At 43.4% G+C, this 22,030-nt stretch overlaps 1 protein-coding gene across 1 annotated transcript in view; it reads left to right on the top strand.

The window, feature by feature from the left end:
* LOC110467986 (uncharacterized) overlaps positions 1–21,631 on the top strand; it is a 30,645-nt gene extending 9,014 nt beyond the window's left edge. The window contains exons 3-12 of the mRNA XM_077781771.1: positions 1,814–1,873; positions 3,055–3,145; positions 5,430–5,498; positions 7,336–7,551; positions 8,457–8,531; positions 10,130–10,228; positions 16,745–16,848; positions 17,551–17,670; positions 18,818–18,947; positions 19,415–21,631. Of these exons, the coding sequence (XP_077637897.1) occupies positions 1,814–1,873; positions 3,055–3,145; positions 5,430–5,498; positions 7,336–7,551; positions 8,457–8,531; positions 10,130–10,228; positions 16,745–16,848; positions 17,551–17,670; positions 18,818–18,947; positions 19,415–19,470 (1,020 nt within the window). The 3' untranslated portion in view covers positions 19,471–21,631. The remainder of the gene's footprint in view (positions 1–1,813; positions 1,874–3,054; positions 3,146–5,429; positions 5,499–7,335; positions 7,552–8,456; positions 8,532–10,129; positions 10,229–16,744; positions 16,849–17,550; positions 17,671–18,817; positions 18,948–19,414) is intronic.
* Positions 21,632–22,030: the final 399 nt, after the last annotated feature.

Here is a 22,030-nt window from a genome sequence, read left to right as displayed (position 1 = left end):
TGTGAGAAGCTGCTTCCCTCCCTGCGGAAGGTAGAGTGGGATTTTTCCCTTGAGCAGAGCAGGAGATAGAGAACAGTTTGCTTTGTGGTGGGATTTATGGAGTGCCTCTAGTAAATGAACCTGAGAGGCTTAGAAGAGAGTGCCCGTGGGAAAAAACAAGACAGCCTTGCTAGCTACTAACAAATGTTGCTGGGTTTTAACAGAGAAGTAATTATTTTACTAATGTTCAGAATAACATAATTGTAAACAATTATATTGTTTGCATTTGACAGCCAAGGGGGACACAGGAGATTTTGGCATAAGCTTATAATGTGAAGCTGGTGGAATTACTGATATAATAGGCAAGGGTTTTGCCTCCTACTCCTGTGATGTTTTACTGGAAGACCCCAAATCAGTATTGTCTGTGTGCAAAATCCACAATTTTGGGGCTTCTTCTCCTAATCATTGTAGAACTTGGGATGAACACCAGCTGCTGGGTCCATGTCCACCATGGGCTTGTAACTGGTCTGGAATTCCAAGAAAACACCTCCAGGGATGAAACATTTGCCAGCATACAGGTGTCTGTCATGCACTTCAAACCAGACCTTTCTGAGACTTGTGAAAAATAGCTCTAAAATCCCCAAAATATCAAAGAGATGACCATTAAGAGTCTGAAGGACTGCAGCCCCACTGGGTCTGCTGGGGAGAGACATGGGCAGTGACCCACAGGATTTTATCTGCTGTTAACTTATCATGGCCCCAGTGTCTCAGGGACAGAGATGACCTGTGAGAATGGGAGAGGGAGGAGGCAGGAGGCAGCATCAGCTGGCTTCCCTTCCCCAAGAGGAATGGGCACCTGAATTCAACAGGGATCAGATGGGTTTTGCTCCAGGCAGGGCTGCCTTCACCTGCCAGGGATCTCTTTGCCCCTGGCAGAGGATGGATCAAGGATTAGGGTGACAGCCTGAGTAAGGCTCCCTTCTGGGAGATGTGGGGTCAACTGGGCAGCCCAACAGGTCTGATGGGCTGAAGGAAGCCTGGACAGTGCTGAACAGCAGTAGCTGCATTGCACAGGGAGAACAACCTGGAAAAGTCAGAGAAGTGCCATACAACCAGCAATGAGCTGCTGTGTGTGTCAGGGAGAAACAGAGGCACCTGTGGAGGGAGCTTCAGCCTTGTCTTGGATGCTGCTGGCTCTGCAGAGTGTGCAGTGGCCCTTGCTGGCACAGCCCTTGCTGGCCCAGCTGCAGATTTACACCCTCCCATCCCTGTAGCTGGTGGCTGGCAATTCCTGGGGAATTCTGAGACAGCTGAGACATTAGTCAAACTATAATTTGAAAAATCCTTAAACATTTATTGTTTATTTTACTGGATCAAGGTAGCATAAAATCCATTATTTTAGTTGGTCAGATAGACTTGAGAGGGAACATAAGGTCCACCCCGACTGGGAAACAAGAATTACAATAAGCCCTCTCATGTCTATGCTGTTTTTTTAAGAAAGGCTTACCCTATTTGAAAAACAACTTTGATCCTAGACAAATCTTATCATAGACCACAAATATGTCTGCTTTGGAATAAATCTTTGTGGAGTTTCTGGACTTACATTCATAAAGGCTTAGCATACGTTAATTAACTTGGAATTAATTACTCCAGTTGGAACAAGGCCACAAATTCTAGCCCAGATTCGTAAAGGGGGTTACTTAGGTGTATCTTTCAGACTATTATATGTATTTTAGGAAGGTATTGAAATAAATATATTTTAATATATATTTACACATACACACACATACATGTTTATGTACTATAATTCATTTTGTTATTGTCCACCTCCTAGGTTCCAGTGAATGGCCATCTTATCACATCAGTCAACATCAGAGAGAAAAAGCTCCTCAAGGTACCAGCAAAAGTTTTAGAGTATTCTCTTTCATATTCTCTTTCAAGAGACAGTTGTTTTAAGAATGTTAATTTCTTAAAGGTTGCTTTTCCTTGGTTTGCTGCACTTAAGAGATGCTGCAGTAGTATAAGACCATGTAATTTTCTGGCACAGCCACATTGTAGTTTTTGTCACTGCCACCACAAGGGGGATGGTCTCGTCATCCAAGCCCAGAAATGGGTGCTGGAATCTCCTGTATTTCCATTCCAGCTCTGACAGGGACATTTCCTTGGGTCTGTGTAAGGGTTTTACCTTGGACATTGAGCACTTGTATTGGTGTGGAGAAAGAGGCTAATGCTTTAAAGAGCTTCCAAGGCTTTACAGAAAGTTCCAAATTGCCCAGAGGAGCTGTCTGCCCTGTCCCTGAAAGTGTTCTAGGCCAGGCTGGATAGGGCTTTGAGCAGCCTGGTCTAGTGGAAGGTGGCAGGGGGGTTGGAACTGGATGGTCTTTAAGGTTCCTTCTAAACCATTCTGTGATTTTGTGATTCTAAGTGAGGAGCAGCCCCTGAGTCTGGGCAGGGAGGTATGTTTTCTGGTTTCCCTCCTTGGAAGAGTCAAGAATCGCTGTTTAAATAGAACATTCAAAATTTATGGTTTAGGGTTAGCACTACTGTTTCATCAAGCTGTATGCAAATGGCCTCAGCTACTCCTGAGCCCTTCAGATTAGTGCAAACTACAGATATCTGCATTAAAAACAGGCAGCTCCATGGTTGGAAAGGGAAGGGGAGGGCTGGGGTTTTTTTTTTGTTAAGCATTGTCAGGGTCCTAACTCTTGATTATAGCACTCCTGATTTTAACAGGGGTAAATAATTTAGACTTTCCTCTTTCAGAGGAAGAACTTAGGAAAAATGAATGCAAATCTTACTATAGAGCAGGTACCTGAATTAAAATGCGAACTTTCTAATCTAGTAGATAGGATTTGTAGGTCCAAAGCAATAGCATTTATTGGTTTGGAATTTGCAATAAAATCTGTTCAGGAAGACTTTTGCACACACTTAAAAGACTCCAGCACCCCCCTACTCTCTCTGAGTATCATGGGTTGTCTCCATTTCACAACTAATGTCCTGACTCTTTTTTCTTCCAGATGAAACATAACAAATATTTTTTTTCTCTTTCTGCTCTATATCTCCTCTATACTGTAGCCTAAGAAGAAGAGGAAAACCCAGTGCTCAGAGAAGAACGTGCCAAAAGATCTGCTTTCTGTGGAAAAAGACAAACTGCAAGAGGAAGAAGGTAACAAAAGATCTGATTCTTGTTATCTGATTCATATTACCATATAATAACATGGGATGAAATATGTCAAAAGGGAGGCCTTCTCTGCAATTCTAGAGTTCTGTGTCAGTGGGGAAAGCTGCCAGTTTGGGAGTTATTTCTATCACCTGCTCCTTTCCACATGTAACTACGTGGACAGGTGCTGTTGTGATCTGGTTTAATTACAGAGGAGTAAAGAGAACTAATTCCCTGTGAATAAAATGGATCGAACCCTGGAAGATTTGAATATGCCCAAAAACACGATTCAAACCAATGAGCTTAGATGTTGAGATCAAAAAATTGATGTATTTTATTTAATAGTAAGAGGCAAAGAGAAAAGAAAGAAATAAAGAAAAATAGAAAAGAGGTGTATGGGGGAAGAGGAAGAGTGACAAAGATCAGAAATGTATCGCCACTCCATGGGTTCCAACAATGCCTTGTTGCTTCCCTCCATCTGGTCTTCTTGGTGGTGAGGGTTCCCTACCTTAAAGTATAAAGTGCCATGGATTAATATACATTTGGGGAAATGAGAATGTCCGTGTGCCTCCCCTGATGGGGCAAGTTTGACACTGTCCCTTGCAACACTATGGATCTCTTACATCACGTGCAGTGCTCTGGTGCAGGGTCTGGGGACTCTTTTTGGGAGGGGCCTTTGATGGACCATGACACTTTTCTGCTGTCCCTCACACGTCCCTTAGGATGTCCCTTAGGTCTGGCTTTCCTGAGCTGGTCTGCACAGCAGCGGGTGGGCACTCAGTGCCTCGGGCCAGAGGCTGTGCCACACACCCAAAACCTTTCCTCCTCCCCCCTTTGGTGCAGGGTCTGTGTGAGCTTGGCAGCTGATAAACCTGGGGTTGTGGCTCCACCTCGGAGCAGGTGCTGTGCTGGGCTGTGGGTGCTCTTCCAGATGCTTTGAACAATAGTGTGACTTTCCTTATCTCAAGTTGCCTTATGGGCTTAACTCGCAGTCCAGGGTTTCAGTCAGGAGGCCCATCCAGGGTGGCCTTCGGTGATGCAGCTTCATTATGCTCTTTTTCTGTAATGGGCAAAAGTCCTTCATAAAGATGTTTAAGCCATAAAATTTCAGTCTCTGACAGGAGCCATGTGCTTTCCTGCCACACTCCCCCAAGTCTCGACTGTGTACACAGGGAGGGCAAATCTGCAGGTGAGGAAGGATCCCTGAAGTGGTCAGAGGCCCTGTGGTCAGCAGAGTACTTCCGCTAATCCTGTGGCCTCTGCCCTGCTGATACACAGATGGAGCAGCACACTGTTGTGCCCATGACTAAGGCTGGTAAAGGTGCTGGGGCAATTCACAGCCAACTTGTAGCACGCTTGTGAGCAGAGCCAAGACCTTTGCTTGCAAGCAGATCTGCAAAGAAATCTGGCAGAGGCCAGCAAGGCTCAGGCAGCTAGAATTTCACTGGAAAATCCATTGCATCCCATGAGCCCTTCTCTGCCTCCCCCCACCAAGGGTTGCACTGAAAACAACAAATTCTAAGCTTTTCTGGGCTTAAAAGATTGCAATGTGATTAGTGTGGTGGTGAAGTCCTTGCTGCTGTTGGACCAGAGTCCTTCCTGGGGCCCGTGAGGTTGCTGGGGGAGAAGGGAACACAGCAGAGGCTTTCTGCAAACAGATCTGTAATTTTTTGAATGGATGAGCCAGCTGAATTGTTTCATGTGTTTTTCAGGGATGCTTCAGATAAAGGAAGTGTCTTGGTCAGTTCCAGGGGCTGTGTTTTCCCCTTCATTTACCATTTTTGCCAGCACCTCCTCTGACTTCTTGGATCATGGAGAGCATGGATGGAGACAGGATGTGGCCCCACGGGTGTGGATGAATGTGTGTGTAAAGCAGCTGAGTAGGAGAGGGTGTCCACATTGCAGAACAAGTCTAGGGATAGAGGAACTCAGTAAATTGAAGCCTTATTTAATGGTTAAGATTTTCATTAACTTCTCCCCCCTGTCAGATATATAAGGTGGTTGATGCTTTGCTGTGACATCTCCCCCAAGGGAATGGGTGTCACATCAGGCTTACACACAGGACAGAAGAATATGTGCACAGACAGGTCTGTGATGGGGATTTCTTACATAATACATCTCTGCAGAGGAAACAAAGGCTGCACACAGGGGACATGCTGCACAAGGTCTGATGTTCTCTTACAGCCAGCATCAGAAACTTTCAGATTGTTGTTTACCTTGGTGCTAAGCAGTAAAGGCAATGAAGAAAGTTGTTTGATAGCTTAAAAATGGACATTGCTCTCTGTTATAGGAGTTTGGCAGACCAAGATCAGCAGCCGTGAAAAGAGACACTTAAGGAAGGAAAGGCTGAAACAAAAAGGTAAATGTACAGGCTCAATTTGCACACCTGATCTGGCTGGGCTTGTTACCCCTCCCCACAGCCCAGTGTCTCTTTGCTCTATTCATCATTTGGCAGCAAAATCCATGCACTCACTGAGGCTATTTACTTAAGAAAAGACAGCTTTGGGAGCTTTTACTTGGGAGCTTGCCTTTTACTCTGTGCTCTCATTAAAACACACAGCAGAGCACACAGCATTACCCACAGGACTTTGAAAGCAGATGTCTGTTAGAGCATAGATCTGCTAAAGGCTTGGTGTCACGTGGGCTTGTTCATTTTGCATGGCTTGACAAAGGTTTTTTGATAATGGATGTGTAAAAACATGAATAATTTTCTCAGTTCCAAACAGGTTCTTTAGTCCAGGATTGTCCAGACTAAAGAACTATAATAGGAATAGGCTCTTTTCCTAATGAGTTAAAATGAAATTACAGTTTGTGCTCACTCCACATTTTTTTTCTGGGGATTTCAAGGTGTCTGCTGTGCGCTTATGCCTATATACATCTCTGCTAATCATACAGCAGAAATCATAGTGGTTATATGTAATAACCACTATATGAAAGCAGATCATGGAATTAAAACATTTGGAAGTATATTCATTATATGTGATAAAATGATCAAAATAACCTTTAGGTTTATAATATTAGAGTAATTTAGAAGCTAAGATAGGGGTTTGGATATTGGAGAGACATAGCTGGATTAGGAAATTTAGCTGGATATGTGTGAGTTAGTGCACTGTCTGCAGTAAGGCTTTTAAAGTGCTCTCAGGTACTCTATTGAAGGGTAAGAGAACATTTTCAATAGAAAAATATACAGAAACCTTGAGACCACTTTATCTATCTTTTGGATTATATAGAGTTAAATATCAAGAGTTTAGATTTTTGACTCTTGGTTTATCAAGGGTCTTTAAAGGCTAGAGGTGCTGAGGTCACCAGTTTCTCTCCAGTAAATGGGTCCACATTTCCTTCTTCATGTAAGTTGACCTGTTGTCATCAGTGGTGCCAGCTCCACATGCAGAACCCCACAGGGATTAACCCTAAGGTCATGCAGGTGTTAAAGGCTTTGCTAACCCAGGAAAGGGAGCTCCAAGTCTCATTTGAAGCACCAGAAGTCTTTGGTGCAGTCCTGCAGTCTGTGCATGAACCCTGGATCGTGCTGGCATGGGCATTTACAGGGTAGTGAGATGTGATCTAGGAAGAAGCCCTAACCCTGATGACTGCTGGCTGCTGTTCCCTGGCAGGGGAGAAAGAGCAGCATCATCATTAAGGTATATGAAGGTGGAGTTGGTGTCAGCAGTGGTCTCCTCCTCACCAGAGCTTCAGAAAATGCTTTGCTATTCTGAAGGCTGGAGTCATGAAACACTTGAGGAGTCCTTTGGAACAAAACTGTTGGAGATAACAGTCATTTTTTAAAATATTCATACGCCTGCACTGATTTCTCTAGCAGTCTTGAATGACCAACATCCAAGAGGTTTGCTTTCTTTTTTCTTGGAGGTCCAGCTCTTCTCTTTCTCTCCCTTCACTGCTGTGGACCCCCAGCAGAACCCTGGAGGCCCTGAGCCTCCTCTCCAGGGAGGGATGCCCAAGGCTGCTGTGGCACCATCCTTCTCACACTGGCCTTCTTGTTTTCCACTTCAGTGCCCCATCCCAGGAGCTGCGTTTCACTGCCACCATGTCTGTAAATAATTTCAGTTGGAAATAGTCTGATGGGTTTAGATCAGGCTTTGTTCTGTTTTCTCTCCTGAACAACTCTTCCTTGTAATGAAAAATAATGATGATCCTGTTGTAACGATGATCCTGTGGTAATGTTTATTCCCGAGAAGACCCCGGCAGAGCATCTCTGGGTAGCTCAGCAGCTGAGCCAGCCTTTGACTGGGACGAGAAGGGAGCGGTGTGGCCACTCACAGAGGACACTGGTGGTGGTGGAAAAGGTGCTTTCTTTGCCAAGGCAGAGTGTGGGACTGTGCTGAAGGGCTCAGGAGCCCTACGGGCAGAATTGGCACCCTCCAGGTCAGAAGACGATGTTTTCTCCAATGTAGGTGAGTGCTGACATTCAAATATTGCTGAGGGGAAGCTTCACAAATTGCTGTGTCCTCATCAAAGTGCAGCCCCACCAATATTCATCCTGCATACATAGTGTTGTCCACCCCCCCTTGGACCCTGCTAGGTGTCATTTATTTCCCAGCAATGTGAAAAGAGGATTCTTTATGGCAGAAATTCCTTGTGTTGTAGACTACCTGCTGGGTGCAAGCTGTTTTCTACCCACAGGTACTATTTGTGTCTTTTACAACCAAAGTCTTGCCTTCTGAGGATGCTCACACCTGGCCAGAGTTAGGCTGCAGGGTATATCTGTGTGTTTCAAAAAAGGAAAAGGCAGGGTATTCCTAAATCAAAAGCATTTGATTTTGACTACATTCTCAGTGATTGATTGAGCATGGTGGCTGAATTTAATAAGGCCGCATGATGACTCACCTTCAGTAGCATTAATCCAGTACTCTGATGATTCAGAAAATGCTCTTAGGTTGCCCTCATGTGAGTTACCTTCTCTGCTAGAGTCCTTTTCTTGCAAACTACAGGGTTGATGGGGGAGGGCATTAGTACCATTTTTACTCTAATGCTTTCAAAAGGCCATTTCCAATACATGATGACAACTTTGCCAGCAGTGCATAAAGGGTATCAGTTCAGATGAGTGAAGAATTTAAGTCCAGAGAAGTGCCACGCTGGTGTGACATGCACATTAAAAGTCTGAGAAGGTATACATGGTGATGGGGCTGGACTCTCTCTGTCCATAAAGGTGATTTCTCCTTGCTTGATGCTTGTCCAGCAACAGCAGTGGATGTAGGCCTGGAATTAAGAGAACATGGAAGGGATGTAATAAGCTTGGGAGCATGAGGTAACATGACATCAGATTTTGGGTTACTGTTTGTTTGCATTTTAAATTCAGGAACATGGGATATTGCAGATGTAAAATCCTGTCCTGTGACCTTTGGGACATTGTCAGATCTCTCCAGGGATTTAGGTGAGTGGCCTCTCGTTGTACTTCTGTCTGAATTCTTATGTCACTTTCTTAGCTGCTTGGCTGAAAAGGGCTGTCACTGATCACACATGGGTCTTCTCCCCTGGAGCCACATCTCATTAGTCACTCTCCCTTGCAGAACTTGCTTGCATCTGCAATCCAGCACATCAGAGTTTTAGGGAGCGACATCAGAACCTTTTATTGAGCACTTTCCAAACTCGTGTGCTCATCTTGGAATAAATTAAAAAAAAAAAAATACTGCCTCCCCTGCAGGTTCTTTCTGTTAGGTTGACTCACACAGAATGTTTCTGTTGTGCTCTGATAACCAACAAATTCAGAGAATTTCAGACCAAGGGAGGGAGTGAATGTCCAGCTTGGACAGGCTGTGTTAGAGGCTGCCTAGCCAGCAGCTTCTCATCCAGCACAGTGAGGGATTTCCTGCCGGAGCCTCTCCATGTGTGGCCTTGAGAAGGATGGAGCATCTCCTCGTTTTGCACTGAGCTAAGCCTCATTTCTGGCTTTCACTTTGCATCTTTGCACCTGTCAGTTTTCACTGATTGACTGCAAGCACCCCTGGTTCATACATTCCCTGCCTAACAGAAACTCATATTTGACTGAAAGTTTAGCTGTATGATTAATGCAGAGTCTGGTCCTGAATCTGTTAGAGATGCTAAAGACAAGCATAGATACATATAGATATCTGTGCACAAAACAGAGCATGTGATGTTAATCAGAATGCTGAAATCAGCTTCTGAAGCCAGATAAGGCAATTAATATAACACATGCCATATTTAACCATCTGTCTTCCAACACTTTGTCAGGGGATTCAAGCTGTTCCTAATGTATAAGTACTCAACAAGGAGAAATACTTTTTAATATCTGCATTTATGCAGCAAAAACCCCAAACTGATACACAACACAAACCTCAGAGTGCATTAGGTGAAAGGAAGAAAGGAAAAGTCAGAGATGTGGAAAAGCTGTGATTTATGAAAGATGTGAAGAATACCCTAAGTCTGTTATGTACAGGTCTTAGAAAGGGGCTAAGGGGAGTCATTCAGGGAGGCATGTGAATCCTACTGTTGCTTTAGTTACTGAAAGTAATCATCAAAGGAACTTTTTCCTCCAGCAGTTCTCTTACCTGTGCTCTTTCATGGAGCAATTAATTTGGTAATTATGGATTTCTGTTAGCTTGAGCAGAAGCCTTCTCACTGAAGGTGGTGGGAGTTGGAGCTGGATACTCTGGATGCGGCTTTTGCTCTGCAGGAACTGCAGCTCTCTCCTTAGGTCCCCCAACAGAGATGTGCCAGCAGTTTACTTTTAGGAATGTTGTTAGTTTAGCCATTCCTGAGTGAGTTGCTTTTAATAACTTATGCATGTAGTGTCCTCGTCCGGCCTTTGTTAATAAACCCACAGTGATGAGAAGCGTAGATTAATGTGTGGCTTAAATTACATAACATCCAGGCATTGTGACATAGTGAGCAGACAGAGGCATGATTAATTGGTTTTAATAATGTGAATATACCTATGTCATTAGCTTTTAAGTTTGGGATTTGGGATTTTTTTGATTTAATTTTGTAATGAAGATGCTTTCCTGTGTGCAGATAATGTGAAGAGTAAATCATCTGAGGACAGTCCTTCCAGATGCTGTTGGCATGGCAGCTCGACTTTCCTCCCAGCAGATGATGCGTGGCAGGGGCAGGGTACGTCTCTTTGCCCTTTTTCTGTAGACAGACAAGTGCACCAATTCAGGAACTCTCTTCAGTCCATTCCCTAAGCCTCAGACATCAGGATCCACTTCATATGGCTCATTTGCTGGTCAGGGAGAAATCCCGTGTGGGTCTGGTTTTGAGCAGGTGCCCAGAGCTGCTGTGAGCTCAGTCTTCAGGGCAGCAGTTGTCCATGTGGAATCCTTGAGAAGGGCAAGAAAGTACATTTTATTTGTTTTCCCTCAGAAGAAAAACAAATAATGCAGTAGGTACAGTCTGTTTTTGTGCTTACATAGTGGTGCAGAGTGTAACTAGAGCTCTGGGCAGCAGCAGCAGCTGTAGGGGGCTGTCTGCAGGCTCTCCAGCAGTGCACTGCTATCAGCTGCGGGCAGATAAGCACAGAACAGGGCAAGCACAGGGCAAGCACAGGGCAATCCCTCCCCACAGCCTGCAGAGAGCGGGGCAGGGACTTCCTGAGCCACAGGCAGCAGCATGGGCTCTGCGTTTCAAAAAGCCCCATGTGTTAGCAGTCAACTCAGATTACTGAATTTATGAAACAAGTTCAAAGCTGTTTGGTTTTCATAACTGAAGCATTGTGTTTGCCTCCCTCCCTCCCATGGTTGTGTGGGAAGGTGGAGCTGAGTGAGCCTTTTCCAGGCAGCTGCAGCCAGAGATCAGTGGGGTGGCTGGGGGAGAGCCATGGGAGGACAGGGTGCTTTTCAAGCTCCATGTACCTTTGCCAAAACTTTAAATTTCCTTGGAAATGCCCTGAATCCAGATGCAGAATACAACTCCAGTGCATTGTGGCAGTCAGGATTTCAGTCTTTTTTGACTGGTTATGGGTGTTTTTTAGTTTTAAAAGAAAGACAAGCGTGGGTCCTGAGTTGCTGGAATAATTTGGCATGAACAGTGTGGGTATTAGATGACCTTTTCTCCTGACCTTTTGGTCAGGATCAAGTGAAGTATTTATATATACCCCTGTTGTTGAGAAGCCTTTCTCTGCTCTTGCAGGAATGATGGCTGATGAGCTGAGCAAACCTCTCTGTGCTCTAGCTGCTCTGATTGCTTAACTGCAGGAGAACCCAGAGAGGTGGAATGCATTAAGGAGAAAAGATTGTGGTTGTCTTGCTTCTCTGCCCAGCAGTAACTGAAGCTCTGCAGCAGATGCATTATTTTGGCCATGATTTTATAAATAAAACAGTTTGCTTTAAAAAGAATAAAAACAAAACCTCCAACCCTGAGCCTTCCCTTCCCTTGGTGCTCTGTTTCTTTACTCCTGCGTTGCTGCAAAGCGTGCCTGGCTCTTTCCAACTTTGGAGCGCTGTCGTGCCCACGTGGGATGGAGGGAGGCAGTGTGGGCAGCTCTTCAGCAGCATTCCCTTGCACTACATTTAGCACATGTCAGACTTGGCACACTCTGGCCTTGATCTGCACTTGCAAAGCTAAGCTTTTGGAGCTCCATATCTGTCTGAGAGTAGAATGATAGGAGCAAATTCAGCAGCTTGCTTCTGCAAACATCAGAGCAGAAGATTTTAGAGGATTCAGTCTGTCTTACAGCTTGCTGTTTTGTCCTGGTATTTTTTTTCCTTTGAATCATCAGCCTTGCTATTGATGCAGGGGAGGGGTGTGTCAAGAACATGTATTCCCTGAATTTAGATGAGGTAATGGTTGGCATTAAGGTTGGCGCTGCAAGCAAAATGAGCTCTTAGACAGTTAAACATGGCCTGTTAGCTCTTGCAGACCTGGAAACTAAAAAAAAAAAAAAAAAAAAAAAAAAAGCCATTCATAGCCTAAACATGACCTGGGGTCATTTTATTGAATCCAGAGCAGTACATGTAATGAGTCTCTGTGTTCTGTGCTGGGCTGGTACAGCCAAAGGAGATGGATGCTGGACTCCTGCCTCTGGCCTGGCTGGTGGAGCTGCCTTGGCCTGCTCCCTGCTCCACATCGGGTTATCTTTTTCTGAAGTACCAGCAATAATAACACCCTCACTTACAAAAGGCTTGAGATTTAAGTGTTGGCACAACTGAAAGTATATATACACAGAGGGAGAGAGGGAGTTAGTGGTAAAGGGAACTGGGCGGTCACTTTTGGAATATTTAAAAGACTCTCAATCAGGCTGGTTTCCAAACAAGACACTCCTGTTTGTTTGTGATTCCTGTCACATTCATTAATGATACACGCTTGCCGGTGATTAATTCTCAGTTATTGTCATATCTGGAGTCCTGTGTCTATTTCTGGGTGTCCAGTACAAGACAGTCAGTGTTATACTGGAGAAGGTCCAGCCATGCCAGTGTATGAACACCTGATGGAGTCATGACCTGGAGAGTGGGGAACAGGCAAATGGGTAAGAATTGAATTTCCACTTACCCATAACTGAAAGCTTTTTTGTATGGGGACAGTGGTCAGGCAGCAGACCAGTTTGCCCAGAGAGGTTGCAGACTTTCCACCCTTCAAAATATTCAATACTTTGCTGCATTCCTGTGAAACCTGCTGTAGCTGAGCCCTCTGAGAGACATGAGATAGGACTAGACAATCTCCAGAGGCCACTTCCAACTTCATTGATTCCGAAATTCTCATTCTGTTGTCAGTCATTTTCTCTGCATATTCAAACGCTAAGCCCTTGTTAGGCTGGGGGCATTCAGTGTCTTGGAGTTGAAGCCACATGGTCAGCACTGATGGCTGCAGTCCCAGCAGTCCCACCAGCAGGATGAGGTGGCCAGGACGCTGCCATGAGGGAAGAGGGTCCCAAAGTGGGAAGCTTTGTTCATCATCTTTTTTCCCTACTCATCATTAGTGTTTGCATAGTTTTAATTCCTTTAACAAAGAGAAAGAAAGGGAGCTGAACCTCTTCTGGTCCTGACATAATTCATGTCATTTTTGAGCCCAGGAAGTGCTCTGCTTGCACCAGGTGCCTTTCTTGCTTCTTCTACAGGGTTTTTCCTGATCCTCCTGCCTCTGCCTTGGAAGCTTTACTTGCCTGTGCTTCCTAATACTCCCTTTGTGTATCTATGCCACACATCTGCCACTGCCCCTTTGGTGACATTTATGTACTTGAGCTTTGCTGTCCCACAGAATGCATTGCAAGCTGTGGCTGGTTTTGCAGTTGCAAAACATGTAACCCACACAGTGAGGGCTGGGCTGGTTTAGAGCATTTGTGTCTGGTTCCAAGGCAAGGGAATACTAATTTTATCCCATGCATCTGTTTCCAAGTGCAGTGGACCTGTGCTTTGGCAACAGCACAGTGCAATCTCAGAAAATCCACATTCTGCTTTGCAAATGCAACAGCTCATGACCACAAGAGTAATTTTTTATCTGTGTCTTGGCATTCTCCCAATGAATCCTTCTTGATTGCCAAAGCAAAATTTCCCCATAACCTTAAGAAAAGTTCTGCGTCTCCTGACTCCCAGTCTTCCTTCTGTCCCAGAGTTACAATCAATTGTAATTCCTTTGTTTTCTGGGAATCAGTAGCTTTTTTCCACTAAAAGAAATCTTCAGTCTGAGGTTTATTTGATATTTTGCCTCTGCTGAATTATGCTGAAGGAAGGTGCCAAATAAAGGATTATTCCACCCAGCTATTGACCTGTAACACAGAAATTCAAGCTTTAGACTGGAAATTATCTACCCATTTCAACTGAATGTATTACACTTAGTCTACGAGTGATGTCTTGGCCAGGATTTGGGTTAGGATTGTGTTCATAACACAATAAACTGCCCTTTGCAAAGAGATGGGTTTTCTACAGCAGCCACAGAAAAGCTCGCTGCCATGGACAATATGCAGCCTACTGAGGGGTTTGCCCTCTCAGATAAACCTCCCTTAAGTTTCTGCTGCCCGTATTTTGCAACAGCATGCCAAGAGAGATGCTGGTAGATTAGAATCCAAATGTACAACTCCAGATTAGAAAATTTTTAATCCCCTTCTTGGTGATACAGGCTGAGTTTCACTGCAGTACTTTCCAGTTTCATTTTCCAGGCCAAATAATTAGGTTCAGCCTGTACAGTACTGTACTCCACCCTATCTATCAGCAGGCACAGAGAAGTTTCTGACTGTCCCTTTTGGCCAGATCCTGCTGCTGTGGGGCCCTGTTTGCCTGCTCCCAACACCCCCCAGGGCTCAGCCATCTGCTCCCTGTCCGCTCCTCCTTACACAGGAGAGAGACTGAGACAAAGGACATTCAGGTAACTGGGGACATTCAGGGGACATGCAGGTAATTGGTGCTGGGATGGACTTTCTGCCTGCAGAGGTGCTTGCAGCCTCCCTGATTTCTGAAGGCACCTTCAATGTTGTGCCTTTCATGATCTAAAAGTGTTTTCATTACATGGGGTACATGGAAACCACCTTGGCCTTGAAATGCACTCTGCAAATGTTTGCTGCCAACACAAGAGTACAGCTTTGTCTGGGTGCAGTTTGCTGGAGGACTGAGGTGTGTTGCAAGCAAGAACTTAGCTGGAAAATGACATTCAACAGCATTGCTTTTGTAAAAATAAACAGTAGGAATTGCCAAGACGTTGGTCTGTGTTGGTGCTGAGAGAGATATCACCTCTGTTGGGGCTAAACCCACATGGGGAGCAGGGGACATGCTGCTGCACGGCACATTCCTTTTAGTATTTATGTTCACAGAAATTACTGATCAGTTTTAGCCTGTGAGATAATTGATGACCCAAGGAGAATCAGATTTAAAAATATAGGGAGTATTCAAAGTTTAAAGACACTGTGGGAGATGTCACTGAAGGGAAATATGCTACACAAAGGAAGAGATTTTAAGTCAGAGCTTTGAGATAAGTACATTTAATCAGAGCTTTGGGATAAATACATTTAATCTGATTTCCCCATCAAATCCAGCAAATTTTAAACAATCTTATATTGCCCTTAATTTTAGAGTGAGTTGATTTTGAACACCCCTGGGACATAATACTTTGGGAAGAGTATTTCTGAGATGAGGCAGAGTCACCACTGTCTGGCAGTTTCATGCCCACGTGTGACAAGGGTGAAGCATTAACGTAGGCCCATCGCAGGCAGTTTGCCATCAAAACTATTTTCATGTTTAGAAGTATACACATGAATGCACTTTTTGAGATACCAGAAGTTAAAAAGGTGAAAACAACAGTTGTGGCTTTCCATGTGTTAAGTTATGGTCTGTTTTGCTTGCACACCCATGCGAATATACATCAGCAGAGCTGCTGCCTTGAAGCTCAGGATGCTGAATTCTGTTTTGGACTGGAATTTTATTGGGGAATGCATTCAAAATTACTTATTCCTTTCCTTTTTGAAGAATGAAAGACATATTGTCTATATAGAGGGCATGGATTTTAAACTGAGAAGCTTGAAAAATGTTTATAATCATGTTTATAACATTTGGCAGCAAACTGGTCGGAGCAACTTTTTGGAGGCAGTTTTCTTTTATCATTCCCAGCATGCTTTTGGTTTTGGCCCTGCTTCAAGTAAAAGTTTTTACCATCCGGTTTGGGATTTTTTTTTTTTTAAGAAAAGTAATCAACTAAGAATTATTATTATGTTTCTAAACGTATATTGTGTTTTTAAAGCCATTCTTCCTGTTAGGATAAGACTTAAGATTGTTACATTCAAATTGCTAAAAAATAATCAAATAGTCCTTTCAACATTTTATGCTGATTTATCTGCTTTTTTGCACCTCATTCAGTTTGGGTGAAGGAATTAAACTGGTCTGTTTTGCCTTGTTGACTGAGGATCGTTTGCCAGTGCTTTGTGGAGAGGCAGCTGAGGGCTTGCAGCCAGATTTTCAAAGGTACCAGATGCTGAAATATAGAGAAACTTAAAAGATTTTGAAAAGTTTTTTGCCCAGTTCCCATGAAATTATCAGAATTGATGCAGAGTAAATGTTCCCTATTTCATGCCAATTTAGAGTTGTATCTTAAGGAGGTTTGGAAATCAGTGCTGGGATGGTGCTTTTCTGGCTTACAATCAAGAAAAGAAAACAGAAAAGGAAGATGAAGTTGAGAATGTACTTGGTTCTATTTTTTGTAGAGAAAGAAGACACCAATGAGAGCAATAATGAATGCACAAATCCTTTGTTAATATTACTCTTCCATATGAATAATCACCCAGAGGATGGTGTGTTGCAGTGAATGGAAGAGCCTGCTGTGTCTGCCAGTGTTTCTGGATATGCCTCAATCCTTCTTCATAAAATTAAAAGGAAATATTTGACAAGCCACACTATTAGTTTTGTAAAGCTTGTTTTCTTGAAGTGCAGGTTAGAAGACATTTAGGTTTTGTATGTGCCTTTCTGCCCTTCTTATTCTCCTGTCCTGAAGTGTGCTGTGAATTGTCAGTCAATGTATATGTCTTTAATACATTTTTCAAATAAATTTTTAAATGTTTTAATACATTTAAGACATGCATACATGCACATCCAAATATCACATAAGCAAGTAAGAAGACATCAGGTAATTTTGCAGCATTTGTGCTACTCATGTGAGGCTGGGAAGTAGTATGGATTTGAACATATGTCATTTGTGTGCTTGCCCTAATAGGTGACCCTTCTGTGATTGACCTGGACTCTGACTGGAAAGCCCCCACAGAGGAGTGGGGAAACTGGACTGGAGACGAGGAGCCTCAGACAAGGGATGAGAAGAAGGTGAGGCAGTGCTGTTGATGGCCAAGGGAGACCTGGTCCACTGGGGTCAGCCTCATCCACGCTGGGATCTTCAGTCCAGCCCTGGAGCCAGGCTCCTTCAGTTGTGGGGGTTTTCTCATGCTGGGAGGAAGTGCTTGGCACGGTCCCTGCCTCACCTGAGACAGCTGGAGCTAGGGGAACACACTTGCAGGAGGCATGAGATGGGCTAGGGAGAGCTGGCTGGTTCTGGGAGTTCATCATCCCCCTGGTGTCACTGTCCTAAGCAGCAAACCGTGGGTGTTTGCACCCTATTGCTGCTGACCTTCTCAAATACCCAGGCCTTACAAGAGGTTTGGAGTCCAGAGCTGGCACGGCCTTCACAGCATCTCAGGCAGCCAGGACATATTTATTTAAGTTTGCTGATAAGAGGGTTTGGTGACAGTGATACAGTGGTATCTTGGGTGGAGATGTAGAAGCAGAAGTCTTGCTGTTTAAATGGTTTCTAGAAGCCCAGGGAAGTAAGTGTTCCCTTTGGGCAGCAGTGGGAAGAGCAGGCTGAGCTTTTTGCAAAGATACGTGTTCAGCTGAGGTGTGTACCCATTCCAGAGAGACAGGCCTGCTTGTACACTGTCAGCACACACTCCTGAAGGTAATCAGTTTTCCTGAAAAATACAAAATGAGCTGTCCCATGACTCCTCTTAAAAAAATCTGTGACAATTTCAGGATTTGCCAAAAGGCAAGGCAGGCATTCGTTTCTGTCTTTCTGGATCTGAAAGCAAAACACAACGGAAGAAGAAGAAAATGGAAGTGAAGGAAGCAAAGGGTGGAGCTGGACTGAGGCATGTGAGTATTTTGTATTCCAACAGTAGTGTTTGGTTTTCCATTAGCAGATGGGGGAATTCTTCTCTGTTAGGATGACCTAAGGGGGATTTTTCTTCCTCTCTGTCTTCTGTCTTTCTCTTCTCTTTTCTCCCTGTCTTCCCATAAAAAGAAGTTATGAGGATGGTGAACAGTGGATGGTATTCCCTAACATATTTTCAAAATACTTTGCTTTTGCAGTACAGAATGGTGTGCACTAAACTTGGAATGCATCTGCATAAACATTTTTTCATCCATGATTAAAACCAGATGCACTCCAAATTTAGTGTACAATTGGCCTGTGTTTCATCTGTAGCTGAAGGTCACCCAGAGATATCAACAGTAATGAAAAGGTGGTTCCCAAAAGTCAGTGGAGATAAAACAAGGCCACTGTTCTAGCACTAAAAAGCTTATTGAGAGAAAAATGTCTCAGAGTGCAACAGAGAAAGGCTGTGGAGAATGTCGGTTCATTTGGGATGGGAAGTGCACAGGAACAGTGTTGACTGACTTTTGGACCAGTGCTTGCATTTGTCTTCCCCTCACACCCACTGTGGTCTTTCATGATCCTTGAGATGATTTTGCTCCCAGATCTCCTGATGCTTTCATTTTAAGGGAAAGGTTGTAACTACCTCACTGACCACAATCCACATAATCATTAGGACATCCTATCAGTTCCCAGAGTGCTGCCATACTGTTTTATGTCCTTTTTGGACATAAAAAATGAAATTACATATGAAGCCAGATCCACAAAGTTGCTCATCACACTCGTTGTGCTCCCTCCACAGTTTCTGTGGACTCTAGTAATTTAGCAGTCACTGGGCACATCTTACTCTTCAGTGTCACTACACAATGACAGTACTTCCATCTTAGTATATCTTGCTGCTCTTCTGTTCACTGGGGAAAGCAAGGGGAGAAATAACACTGAAAGACAATTTCAACACTTTAATCCCCTCTAAAACAAATAAATAAGAGGTAGGTAGATAACATGGCAAACTATTCTAATCATGTAAAAAATAATTTGTCTTGCAGTTTCTTTAAAAGCCCCACAATAATGACATTTTGTCTCATATTTTGTACTTGCATATGCTTCGTTTAACTCATATGCTTAGTGAAGCATATTGTTTCAATTAAGCCCCAGCAAGGTTTGCAAACAAGAATGGAAGAAGGCCCCAGGGACTTGACATCTACAAAAGATAGCAGTGATGCAGTCAGTGCTTCCTTCGAAAAATCCTTGGACATTGTTAATAATTCACCCAATAATGGTAAGTGATTGTTTTTGCACATCTGATGAATTTTCAGAATAACGTGTAATCTAAGAAGTGTTCACAAATGCATTTTTAATTTAACATGTGAAATGCTTCTCCTTTAGCTGCATATTTTAATTCTTTGAGAGGCTCTGTATTACTCAGAGGCTATTCTGACAAATACCTGTTCCTGTTCCTCTCAGAGTAACTGAGCAAAAAAAAAAAAAAGCTACTATTGCATATAGTGACCGTAATTTTTGCACAGCTCTTTTCAACATGAAACAGAAGCAAATATGAGTGAGTTAGAGCCCATTAAAAACCTTGAGTCCTCCCCATGATTTTGAATTACCCTTGAAAATAGGTGGCCCTTGTAAAACATACCTAAGAACCCTTAAATCCTCTTCATCAGGCAAAAAGCCAACAGTTCTCAGGGATACAATTGCGTGTGGAAGGTTTGTGCATTGTCCCTGTTGTTTGTGTGCCAGGTGTACCTGGAAAAAAGGAGAGGAGGAAGAGGAAGAAAATGAAGAAAGAGACTTGAGGGAGCTGTGTAGCTGCCAGAGTGCCAACCTGATGGGGCAGACATGCCAAGGAGCTGCAAGGATTCTGCTTTCTGCGATGCCGCTGAGCCCCAGGCAAAGAGAGGCTCCGGAGACCTCCCAGCGAGAGGAAGAGAAGAGGAGCAGCGAGCCAGAGAGCGTGAGTGTGTGAGAGCAGAGAGAGGGAGCAGGCTGTGCACAGGAGGTGCTTTTCAAAGAGTGGCTGTTCATTGCAAGCTGCTGCCCTTGATCAGAAGATGTTGAATGGGGTTTGACTGGTTGCATTAAGTCCTTTCAGTTTTTTGCTGTCACGTTGTTTGTCAACTTGTAGTGTTCTATGCCATTGTAGAAATAGTCAGGCTGTACCTGACTGTGGTTGTACTTTGGTCCCATGGAGGATCCACCAGCTAGTCTGGTCTCCTCTGGCACTTTTTCAGAGGCGCTCATCGACAGGCTAGTAATGTACAGAAGGAAGCACTCTTCAGAAAAAAAGGGAGAATAACATGGATTATTCTCCAACCTCCTAACTCTTTTAAATCCTTGGTGGCTGCTATTGTCAGACCTTTGCCTTGCCATATTTTTACTTTTTACCCCACATCAGACTAGTTTGTTCCTCAGGGAACATCTAAACTAGTTTGCTCCTCAAGGCACATTCTAAAGGAGGTTTTTAGCTTGTTTGGAAAGATGGTCTAAACCCATTTTTCCCCTTGGATTTCATGGTGGGCTAAAGTTTAAAGTCTGTGTGTCCAAAGCATGTTGCATTTGTACTTACAGTAGATTGAGGTAACTTTTAAAAATAATTTTTCTTAATCTAATGTTTGGAAGTTTTTTTATCATTTTGTCACTTGAATATTCTACTATAAACTAAATTTGTGAATGAAATTTTTAAGTCAGCTTAGTATTTATTGAAGAGTGTGTAGTTTTCCTTGTCAGAGGGCTCATAGTATGGAGGAGAATGTGTTACAATAGAATACTGTGGTTTATAAATAATGCTGAACTGACACCACTAAAAGCAGAAGCCCTTTATCCCCAGAGTAGCTGCAGCTTTGGTGGTAGCTGGGGGGCCTTCCACAGCTGGTAGATGGTCCTGAGACTGTGCTAGACCCATCCCAGAAGTGCTGCCTCGAAGGATGAGGTAGTTTTTCTCAAATCTCCATCTGCATTTGACTCTGTGCCTTTGCAGATGGTGGGGGACATGCATGTTAAATGTGTGCACATTTGTAGGCTTTGGGCTTATGCTGTGAAACTCTTCACTAGGACAGTGAATAACCAGGGATGTCTGTGGCATTACACTGCCACAGCTGCACTCCTGTTTGCATCATGAAGCCAGAGGAGAGCTCTGTGCTTCTGCCATTGCATCCCTGATCCCCAGTCCCAGCTTGTCTAAGCTTTACTTGCAGCTCAAGACTTTTCCCTGATGGCCTTCATCTGTTGCATAGCTGCCACATCAGCTGTACCCTTCAGAGAAGCAATTAACTGCAGCAATGTATTTGTATTTAGAGTTTAGCTACTATATGTTGAAGGGCAGTTCTCTTGTGCTGTGATTTTTGGGGTAGTTAGCTGTACTGTGTGCCCTGAAATTTAGCACAGTAGGGCTGTTTCAGACAGGCAGGAGAGGGGTAATCTTAACTGATGCCACTTAGCAGCCCACTGTCTAGGATCTGTACATCTTGGTGTTTGTGTCTCAGTGTAGGTGAAATATTAGCAGTTCATGAATGGACTGAACAGACCAAAGGGCTTTTATCAGGAAAATAACTGGTTTGGAATAGATGCATAACAAGAAAATACATGGCCTTGCTGGAGGAACACATACAGCAAGTTCAAGGATTTAGAAGATGTGGTAATGAGTATGTGGGTAATGAACAAAGTTCTGCTATCTCTAAAGCCAATGGAAAACATTCATTGACCTCATTGGGGCCAGGATGTTGTCCATGGCCTTTGCTTAGCATCGAAGATAACCTCTGTCATCCAAAAAAGAAAGAAAAAAAGAGATAAAGAAAAGCTCACAAGATTGGTGGACTACAGATTTCTTCTACTTTTTTCTCTATATCTGCTTGTAAACATTTTGATGTCTTTATAATTATGCTTTATTTCAACATTTTTCAGTATTTCAAATGTCACTGTTCTTATAATAAAAAATCAAAACTTCTGTCTGAAGCCCAACACTCATGAGCTATTTTATTTCATTTGTATGTGTGTAAGTAAGAGCATGTGTTTTTTATTGAACCATTCTATTTTCAAGCTTTTTCGAGTACTATAATTTTTTTAAAGATATTCCCTTCATCTGAACTCTTCAATGTTTAGGAAATCCTCGTGACATTCTTTTGTTGTTGGGATGAAAGAACAATCCAGACTTACAAGCTGACAAGCTGACTGAGGTGCTGATGACAAGCAGCAGCAAATTATATTACTGTTTTTCTGTCAAATTCTTTAGTACCTTTCTTCCTGACTTCAGGGGTGTCTGAGGCCTGCATTTTCCTTCTGGCTTCACTGTTTCACCCCTGGGAAGTCACCACAGTAATAAAGAGATGGACTCAATAGTTTACAGCAGCACATTATTTA

This window comes from Lonchura striata, chromosome 3, assembly GCF_046129695.1.
Source record: "Lonchura striata isolate bLonStr1 chromosome 3, bLonStr1.mat, whole genome shotgun sequence".
Lineage (NCBI taxonomy): Eukaryota > Metazoa > Chordata > Aves > Passeriformes > Estrildidae > Lonchura > Lonchura striata.
Note: the sequence above shows the minus strand (reverse complement) of the source record. Positions and strands in the feature narration are given on the sequence as shown.